General features: G+C 44.9%; 1 protein-coding gene across 1 annotated transcript; it reads right to left on the bottom strand.

Moving 5' to 3' along the window:
• Positions 1 to 3,795: 3,795 nt before the first annotated feature.
• Positions 3,796 to 9,933, bottom strand: T265_07400 (hypothetical protein; the record flags this gene model as incomplete). The annotated part of the gene is made up of 2 exons (XM_009172910.1): positions 3,796 to 3,873; positions 9,727 to 9,933. The coding sequence occupies 2 exons, from the start codon at positions 9,931 to 9,933 to the stop codon at positions 3,796 to 3,798; spliced, it is 285 nt and encodes a 94-aa protein (XP_009171174.1).
• Positions 9,934 to 10,645: the final 712 nt, after the last annotated feature.

Genomic DNA, 10,645 nt, shown 5'->3' with positions numbered 1-10,645 from the left:
AAACATAGAGTATAGGCCAACTCATCAAGAAAGGGAATACAATGTCACTTGGCGTTCCTGGTTGTTCTCTGTCGACTCTTATACCAATCTTCCAAGGTTAAGTCACGCCGAGCGGGAAGTAATTGTGCAATCCGACGCAATTCAGTGGTGCGAACTGACAGACACAGCATATATCACCGTTACATCAGCACTTGCAGGCTCAGATCACGCAAGAACCAAACCAATATTTGTCGAAATCTGTCCAGTTTGAATTCAACTCTAGCCTAAGATTGACGAAAACTCGGGGACTACCTGATGAGCCTAAAGAATGGCGAAACCAGTCGTGGGCTGTCAAAGAGTTTTCAACCGACATTGGTGTACACACTACACGATTGGTTCCCTACCTTTACCGGGAAAGAAGTGATGGAATATGCAGACTGATTCTGGAGATATTCTATGCGTTTCTGTAGATGAGTAGCCCGTGATCCTTCTGAGAAGTGTTCTCTTGGCGAATCGATGCGCGAATTCCAAAGAGTCATCATCATCTAATTTCCCCCAGTATCCATGCAAGTCAGATGAAACAAATAAGATGTGAACAACTATCCATGTGGTAGCTGCCACAACTGATATATTTTGTTTATGTCCGTATTCATACATGGAAGGACTTTTCGTACGAATACGAGGGTCCAGTAGCGTAGTTAGTCACACGTAACCAGTCAAGATTCGGGCGACGTCTGGTTACACATAGGCTAGTCGTTTTGACGTAAGTTAGATCTGTGTGGCGACCGGCGCTTTTCGGCCTATTCGGAATTTTCATGATCCTCCGCTTATGGTCGTTATCAACTCATGCTGTAATCAGGATAACCAGCTTAGATGTGGAATAAATCTGGTATCGCTAATCCTCAGTTACCGTTAGAAGTAATACCCTGTCAAGAAACCCGAAGAGTGGTAGATAAAGAAGCTTATTGGTATGGATACCTATTGGCACCCAGCTCTGCCCTTCAATGAGTTCCAGGATCTTCTAGTTCATGTTCTGGACGGATCATCCTTCGTCTGAGTGAGCTTGCTCCCACATTAAACATGTACTCACGTTTGACCTCTTGTTAACGCGTTACAGTTACAAAATGTCACGTGACCGACAGCTGATCCTTTACGCAAATCGCAAACCATAGTTAGTCGTTTTCATATCACCGGAATCCATGCCACAATACAGACCACCTCCAATACTGGCTGCGATTTGATCATCACTTCAAAAGCAACATCATCGTTTTGCGAAGCCACAGGCTATTGGCTATCACAGTATAATGTTAACATCATTTCCAACTGCTTGTTAAATTCAACTATTTTTCTCCGAATCCGTACAGCATCTTGCCACTTGCCACTTCAGCATATTCAAGAGGAAACACACATGGCCGTTTGTGATGTTTCCGAAATTGTGGTTCTGTGGGACCAGAGGATGAATGGCGACAGCTGTTTAAAAATAATGGACAATTGCCTAGTGCTGAGCAACCGTGCTGTCCTATCAGACAAACATCGGCATCAAGTAGTAGAGTGAAAGGTATCGTTAAAATTTGTGGCTATTGATCCTCCGCTCATGCAAGCAATGAAGCGCCTTTCCATAGCTACGTGCGTTGTGCAATGGCAGTCTAATCCTCAGTAAAATTTCAGTTGTTTTCTTTCTCATGGCCTGGAAACTCAATGGATTTCGTTGGTGCAGTGGTAGGGCATATGTTTCTGGTCGTTGTCTACGCACTCTTAAAGCGGACTGGGATGCTTGGTGGTTGGCCGGGCCTCAACCGTAGAAACGGTTGGCGTACTATGGGCCAGTGTTTCTGCTGAGGGATGGTGAAATTCATTTGGCGGATCATGAGTCCATTGTTTGTTGATCAGTTGACTGTTGATCTGTTCCCCGAGCTTGGCAATCGACTTGCAAACGTTTCGTCACCGTACGGGAGACGTCATCAGTACGCGGTTGGGTGGGTACCGTCTGTTGACCTGCGTGCGCTTATACAGCACGTAAAGGCTGTCTACTATCTCCCAACGTAACTGGCTATTTGGGTGACAGCGTTTTTCGTAGAGTTATTGATCCGTTCGTGATTTGTTGCGTTGTGGCTTGCTTTCCTCCCCCGAAGGAAACCCCAGGAGGTACCCACCCAACTGCGCACTGATGATGTCTCCTCGTATGGTGACGGAAAGTTTGCAAGTCAATAGCCAATCTCGGCGGACAGATCAACAGTCACCTGATCAAAATCAATAAAACTCACCCGAGCTACCAATATTTCGACACATTACCAGATTACGAGTTTGCTTGGCTTTTTCTGTACCCAGGAATTCAGTATTTTCAAAGACCAATCGACCATCCACAGTCCGCTCGTCAAGGTGAATGCTTTCTTGATATTTTCACACAAAAGCTTATGAAGCCAGGAAGTTGTTGATGCACCAAACAAAACGCGCACCATTTTTTTTGCGGTCATATTTGGTGACAATGGGTAGATTGGTACCCAGACAGTAGTTATAAGACAAAGCGGTTATTGAGAAGTGCGTGGGTTTCCCCCGGAAGTAGTGTTGCTAGCAAAATGTGACTTTAGTAGAAAGCCCCTGAGACGAAATGAAACAGTTTCAGATTTTATTACCCTTATGGCCACATTTATGTAAGGGATTTTTCGGGACAGCAGCTGTGCAACGCACTGGAAAAGTTGTATACAGGGTGTAAGTAAGTGACGCGCCTTATCACTCCAATATGCACCTAACAGACTCGTCCAACAGTTCATTCTGACATCCCATCTTCTCCAGCTCCGTTCCACTGACACCGAAAACATAATTACCCCTTCCCAACCGAGCCCCGCACCACCCAAAACGCGACATTCCTTATTCCTTTGATCACCTATCAAGGTAATTAATATAAATCATCATTTTAACTCAAGCGATGAGTAGCTAAACCTGTTTAAAGAAAAGCCCCAAGGATGAGGTGTTTTGCATGATGTCTATGCGACCAATCGTCCTACACTGCTGTCTGACTTATTACTAATCATTCCCACCACGCGTGCATTCCGTTCCTGTTATTGATTTCTTTGTCCTATCGACTGTTGTGCTGTATCACTTGTTCGATCCAGCACCGAGTCAGCAGCACTCCATCGGAGTTTTCTTCCTCAGACTGGCCCTGCTGATAACTCTATAGGCGGAGGGCTGGAATGTTTGGGGCAAAAGAACGCTTTTCTAAGTACACGCTGAAATGTTTAGACCAATCGAAGAACTGTTATTCCGCTTTTGTTTGGAACCCTGCTTCTTGCCGCACCAAACATCTTGTTAACCACTGCCGCCAGACTTGCGTTTCTTCAGCCCGTAAACGCCCATTTGTCGATTCGTCTTGAAACCTTGTTGGTCACACGATATAGGCCACGTCTTTGATACGAAAAGACCTAAGTTAATTGGACCCGGTTTTGCACCATTTACCTTCGAGTTTAGACATTCTAACGCTGATATCTACATCCATGTATTTGTTACTTGGGTGACACGTGTTACGGATGACAAGAACTTTCAAAACGGTACCATCCCGCACAACTACTCTCTTTCCACCTCATTACCGTTAATTGTCATTCATGACTATTTTTCCATCCGATCTAATTTCTAGTAGTAACGTAAAAAACAAAGGTCATTTGTAAATGGGGGCGGGATGAACCAAGTGGTTAGGGCTCGAATTTACTGACCGGAAGGTCCGTGGTTCGAACTCGACCCCTGCCTCTCGAATTCCCCTGTTTAAGCTTGGGCGACCTGACAGTATCCCAGCCCTCGTGCTTCCTTCGGGTGGCATGGCAGCTAGGCACCGAAAGGTGCTACAGCTGGACGATTTTTTTCAGTTGTAACACGTGAATTGATACATACATATCGCTCTAGCTGACATGCTCATTGTTAGAAAGCCTGTAATCAGTCGGATTTGTGCACACCTTCCATACACTCGCACATGATTATCTCTCCAATCTGTCGCTTCATTCAAAATGGGTGAGGCTGCTCTAACGACTACGAATTAAGGTACGTATCTCGTAGAACAATGTAAATGCTGAGCGAAATCAGACAGCTGAAATCGCATTCATATTAATGCTACTCAGGCAGCTCCACTGAAATGAAGCATGCTTACGCAGTCTATACGTTTTGACCGACACCAGTATGGGTACTCCAATAATGTGGACGTATGTTCGATTCTTTTGAGTGAAAATAAGTAAGGTAGCGATCCAGCAGTTAAATATCAAATGATCTGCCCCTGGTACGGCCAAGGATATGCCGATGAACTCTAGTAAGAACAAAACTCGAGTCCAGAGCTTCCCACCCATCCCTTCGGTGGGGGCTCACCAGAATAATTGCGCCAGGACAGGAGGACCATTGTTCAAACGAGAGTCATCTGAGTGCCCATTCTACAAAATAACCGACCACCAACACCTGATCTGTTTTAGCTTCAAAATGTGCGTGCTTCATTCGAGGAGGAGTGTGCGTGCTTCCTCATTTAGTTCTGCCAAGGATGGTTACCTGGTAAACATTCCTAATAAATGAGTACTACTCAGGAACTAGGAGTACTAATCAAGTACCATTCGGCATACTATTGAGCTAGCCTGGTGTGATTGTTCCGCTATGTCTTGGTTTTCCGTTCCACTGCTTTCCCTTTTATCAAGGTTTTATCAGCGGTTTGTTTCACATGAACAGTACTAACCGGTAAAGCTCACTCAACACCAACGGGATTGGCTTGCCTGCTCCGGAAGATATGACTTTCGCTTGAAGCTGAAATATTTTAGTACTAGTACATGATTATGAGGGATGACTAACCAAAGGCAAGGTGATCAATAACAAGCAGGTGAATCAGCAAACACATGCACACGTTTGTGGTTAGTTTACTGCAATGTGTACTTTGCATGAGTTGGCACGCCTGACATATGTGCATACAGTCACATACAGTCTATTTTTCAGTCCAACAATCTCCCTACAGTCCGTAAGTGTTTCTGCGGACAAATTGAGCTCCAGAAATGATAGTAATTGCTTTGGAAATCCAGTAAAGGGAGATGTTCAAATATCACACAATGTCTTAGTTTGGTAGACGCACGTCGCACCCAGAGGGGCTATCCCAGAAACATGGTATTCTAGAAAATTCCCCAGAAATGTTGCATTTTACAACACGTGTTTACGTTGCTGAGGAAAAACTATATAGGACGAAGTCGTTTTCTCTACAACATTGCAGAAAAATTGCAAAAAGTTTGGCCCAGTAAGTAATCAATAACCAAGGTTGAGTCCAGGATACATCACCAGGAATAAGCTTGCAGCGTCTTGAAATAACAGGTAAGTGTTTCGGCAAGCACACACACGTGTCCAGCGATTCGCCGGATCCCCAAATGAAGGAAACACACTGATATTAACATAACGCACTACTCATAACGTTCCCGAAAGTTCTTCGACAGCCCACGACCGGTTTCGCCCATGTTGGGGCTCATCAGGTAGGTGCAGTCCCCGAGTTTCTGTCAAGCTTATGTTCTAGGTGAAACCAGGTTGCACGAACTAAGCGAAACACACTCGCTTGCAAACGAATTTGGTTTTGCGAGACCCGGGGACTGCGCCTACCTGATGAGCCCTAAGAAGGGCGAAACCAATCGTAAGCTGTCGAAGAACTTCCAACAACCTTATGAGTACTGGATTAAGCCCATACATGTATCGTGATATCTCAAATATCGTATCAAACGAAGCATGAGGCGACCTGGTGCAGCATATTCAGTTACTTAGAAACATCATAAACGAGAGCTTCAGCTGGGTTCTAGGCGAGTCTCTCCCAAAAACCCAATGTGTCTGCAAACGAGTGTATTTCGCTAATGCACACCCTCATTTTGTTGTGACTATCGGCATTTCAAGTTGTCCAATTCCCATACTTGTCAGACGTCAAATCAGCGATTTGATTCATACTACTCTCAGTCTACCTGAATCAGGATTATTTTCACTGAACACTTTGGCAATCAAATGACGGGGCAAGATTCAGTTTACTGCTTCTCACCCGTTGACAGTCCACAAAAATTCTAGACGTTTTGGTTGCGATTGTTGACCTTTTCTGTCGTTCAAAACCGGTGAGCCCAAAGTTACAACGCGGATTTCGCAAACATAGCTGTACAGGCGACGTAATTAGAAACTGTCATCATCGAAGACTTGCTTCATCCGCTTGCTTGCATTGACACCCCCCATAGCTTTCATCATTTGGGTATGGGTCTGCATTAGGCGGTAGTGAGTAATAATATCATTTCCACTGTATGACGAAGTCACATCTTAAAGATTTCGCATACAGCGTCACAAGCCACTGTGTTGGCGCGCACAATTTTCTGCTAATGTTAGAATACCGTGTGTGTGTGTGTGTGTGTGTGTGTGTGTGTGTGCGTGGGATTCAGATTACTGTTTGTGGCTTCAAGATGCTCTTAGTATGCCAGTTAAATCCAAGTCCTGAAAGGATGGTCGATACAATCGATATTGAGGATAAAACCAATGCTAAAAATAGCAACTCATTCAGCTTTGTGAATGATCATGCTATGCAGGGACACAAGTTTGTTCAACTCGACGTAAATCACAACTCCTTTCACACTCAAACAGTAGAAAATCGATTACATTTGTACAGACGGCAAGGTGCCAGCGGCGGTATCTGATATGTGTCTGAATACCACGGTGATGTAGGCCTACTTCTGATGGACCGAGACGACGGACTGAGAGCGATAGACAGCTGTGTTGTAAACTGACAACTGTACAGAAAATCGAGTGCAAAGACCGATGGAACGGTCGGTTGGAAAACGCGCAAGGTAATGTCTGACCTTTGAGTGCGAGCATTCTAGTCGATCGATAAGTGTGAGCGAAAAGTGAACGGAACTCACCAGTGAATAATGTGACTGAGCAAATGATTCATGCTCTGGACTTGCATACAGGCAGTTTTGTCTGAATGAATAGCGTTCCTTCATTACGTAAATGGGAGATAAGAACTACTACTGATTAATGGGGCAACAGTAACTATCAACTGAAATTAGTCTTCCCAACATAGACAGGCAGAGGAATGTGTCAACCATACTCTTAATTTATGTGGCACTCTGTACAAAAGCAGGACCGCGGTTAAAATATAATCATACTAAAAATAGCAATAATACGCCTATGTGACGATGATATCCAGGCTAGTCAACCAACAGCATCATAATGCACTCACCTTTCGCCGTCGATTGACCAAGTCTTGATAGAGAAGAGGTAGCTTTGGACGATGTAACAGGTCTTGGGTACTACATAAGGTCCAGTAACAACGCATAAAAAATTATGTACGTACACAGTCACACACCTCATCATGCTAAGAATTCTCTCTTGATGTGCCTAAGATGTCTCAACAAAACCCCTAAAAGATCTGACGCGGGACAAGAAATGCACTGTTGTCAAATCAAGAAATTTTGCGTGATACCTAGAGCGTCTGTCATCTCCCAGGAAATCTTTGACACCGGGTCGTCTTTGGTTGGTTACCGAGTCACGTCACATGAAAGTATGCTATGGAGTTCATCGAGAAATCTTACAAAATTGTTCGAATATCCAACCATGAAAGTGGGAGCTAAAAGCTCTATGCAAACTGGTGAACACAATGCTCGGCTTGTTCAGACCAAACTGATATCAGTTGCGGAATCTTCATCAGAAAAATCGTTGACTATTTTGAACTGCAGTTCGACATTAGCATTCGGCGGAAGACTACTACGTCACAGTCCTAGTTTCGATGTTAGAACTTCAACGCGACGGTGATAGTGCAATCCGGAGTAGGATGTAGGGTTTAAATATTGGGTTCGCAAATACATCGTTAGTGCAACGCTGCGTGACTTATATGCTTGACCGAAAACAGCCGAATCACTCAGGTTCAGTGCTAGCAGGCATTCTGGACAGCCGGGTTTCCGCGACCTTCCGGTTAGTTGATGTGCAACACGCTGCGTATCAGGGCGTTGGAAGTTCGCTCTTGATATTTTCGAGAGATATATTAAAAAAACATATGTTCTTAGGGTGACCCCTCACCACTGTAGTAGCACAACCCGTAAAGGTTACCACGGACCGGTCAAATTGCATCGTCTCAAGGTGAGGTTTCAATAGGTTTCAGTAGTATAGCTCGACCTCAGACTAGAAACAAGAGGTGTGGGGCATTTTGCATGCAGAGATGTAGGTGAAAAGTGGCCGTGGTAAGAAACAATCTGATTGTTAGGTTTTCACAACAGTCGTTCATTTTCTCCTTGTCTAGATCGAGTTTCAACCCGTCAGCTGGTGTGACCGCCTGTATTATCTCAAACCCCATTGGTTTACAACTGTCAGTCAGCGGAAGACAGACACAAGCCAGTGTGTCCGACTCGGATGTCACAGATCGGTCAGCACCGCTGCGCGGAAAAAGCGAACTCGGTCGCCAAACCCAGTCTTCCCCTCCTACGCCTGTCACGGCCGTTGGGTGACCACATGGTCAGACGAACCAATCCGATTAAGGAATGTCGATTCCATTCTTTGCTTTCATCCCAGCTAACCAATCACTCTTCAAGTACAGAAATGCGTCAGACCTAAATCACACTCGTTTGCGCAGGCCAGTATCCCCACCCCTCCATCCCATGTGCAAGTCAAAACAGCTGACAAACAGCTCATCACTCTAGTTGTCGGACGTAAATTCCCTTTCGGATACCCAGGTTGTTTTTGGGCCGTCCCCGTCACCTATTGACTCTGCTGCACATGCTGTCTGGCCTGGGCACACATTGTTAACCAGACCGGCTTAGGCAGCACAACCAGCATGTGGCTCGGATACTCAAGGCCAGCAGTTAAACTGAGGCCAGCCACAAAGTCAACTACGCCCACAATGCACACGGCGGGAAATTCTGTTCTCATACGCGCACACAGGCAACATAACTATGCAAATACGAGCAGACATTTCATACACACTGCTCCGAGCAACATGCACGAACGATGAGGATGCTGATGATAGCGGTGATGGCGGTGGTGGTGTGCGTACGTGTGTGTACGTGTATGATTGTGGCATTCTCTAACGTTCCTTTGTTTTCGCACAATCGCTAATAATCCACGTTATTTTACACAGACATGCACAGGCACGCATGCAGGCATGCTAGTTCGCGCGCGGCGGTGTATGTGATTAACCATATAGCCGGATCGATATATGCATGTATGCATTTTGGATAGCCCGAAACAACTCAAATCTGTTGTTACAACGGTAAGTCATGTTAGGATGATGTTTCAAATTTCGATTTTTGACGCCCTAGTTTACCTGACTGGTGGTTTAGGGTGTCATGCAGAAAGCGTTTGTCATGTCATGGTGAACGTCTTGACATTCGTTTGACTGTGACGGGCTGTCTTAGATGGTTTCCTAATGTCTCTAGGGTTGTTGTACCGATAGTCAAAGTGATTGGTGGCCTCGAAATTTTTTGCCTGACAGAGCGCGCAACAATCGAATGAATGAGATAAGTTACCAAAACTATTTGAAGCTCATTTTCCTTTTTTTTAAATTTTGGGCTGTGGACTGAGCACATTGCACTGCTACGATTCGGCGTCGGTTTTCCGAGCTAGTCAGATGACACCATGAGTGCTGTCGTATTGTGGCCATGACTTGTTTCACGATATGTATTTCTCCATTTGAATACCGCTGCTTGTTTGTTGGCACAGTTTAATCAGTCGCCTATATGAGATGTGGGGGCGAGATGGCCCAAGTGGTTAGAGCGCGAATTTACTGACTGGAAGGTTCATGGTTCGAACCCGGCCTCTACCTCTCGACTGCCCTTGTCTAGGCTTGGGCGACCTAGCAGTATCCAAGCCGTCGTGCCTTCTTCGGGTAGCATGGCAGCTAGGCACCGGAAGGGTGCTACAGCTGAAAGATTCTATATGAGATTTACGCCTAATTGTTCTTCGGTACTCAAGTTGTGCCACAATCTCCGTCCCCATAAGTGAACAAATACCTGATGAAGTATCGACTGAGTACAGTCACGTGGACACAGTATTCTGTGCCACATTGTTGCGAGAGTCGAGTAGTTCCTGGACGAGATTAGAAAGAAGACAGAATAAGAGGACGTAATGTACGCTTTAATCGTTTAATAACGGTAGTACATAAGCTGAAAATATAGAGTGGGAATTGCGAGTTAATGGGTTATGCAAAGGTACGGTTTCTATAGTCAAGACATACATGCAACCTCTCAAAACGCAAACCCCGTTCAGAGAGACCGACATGGTTGCACCGAACTTGTTTTTTGTAAAAAAGAGTTCGAATCACAGAGAAACCGTGTTGTACTCCCTGAAATGTTCTCTTCATCACCTTTCGTCTAAAAAGGAAATGTCACAATGGCATTTGTTGAGGAACTACAGAAAAACATGAAATCGGGTCGTATGAGAAATTCGGATGATGCATCAATGAAACATACTGAAAGAAGTGGAAAACCGTCGAAATGTTCCGCGGAATCAACACCAGTTGATGGCATTGTGAGGTTACAGAAGATCAGCACGACACGGATTACCATGTACATGTCAGTCAATACATGCTATTGGGTAAGATCAGTTGCTAATCGATAAATCCAGTCACATGGAACGTATCACTTCGTTTTTGTACGTGAGCCTGCCTATCAGACCGGAATCAACTGAGTCAACTGTACCTCGAGATTCT

This window comes from Opisthorchis viverrini (genome assembly GCF_000715545.1).
Source record: "Opisthorchis viverrini unplaced genomic scaffold opera_v5_170, whole genome shotgun sequence".
In the NCBI taxonomy this organism is placed as follows: domain Eukaryota; kingdom Metazoa; phylum Platyhelminthes; class Trematoda; order Opisthorchiida; family Opisthorchiidae; genus Opisthorchis; species Opisthorchis viverrini.
This window is presented reverse-complemented; position numbering and strand designations above follow the sequence as displayed.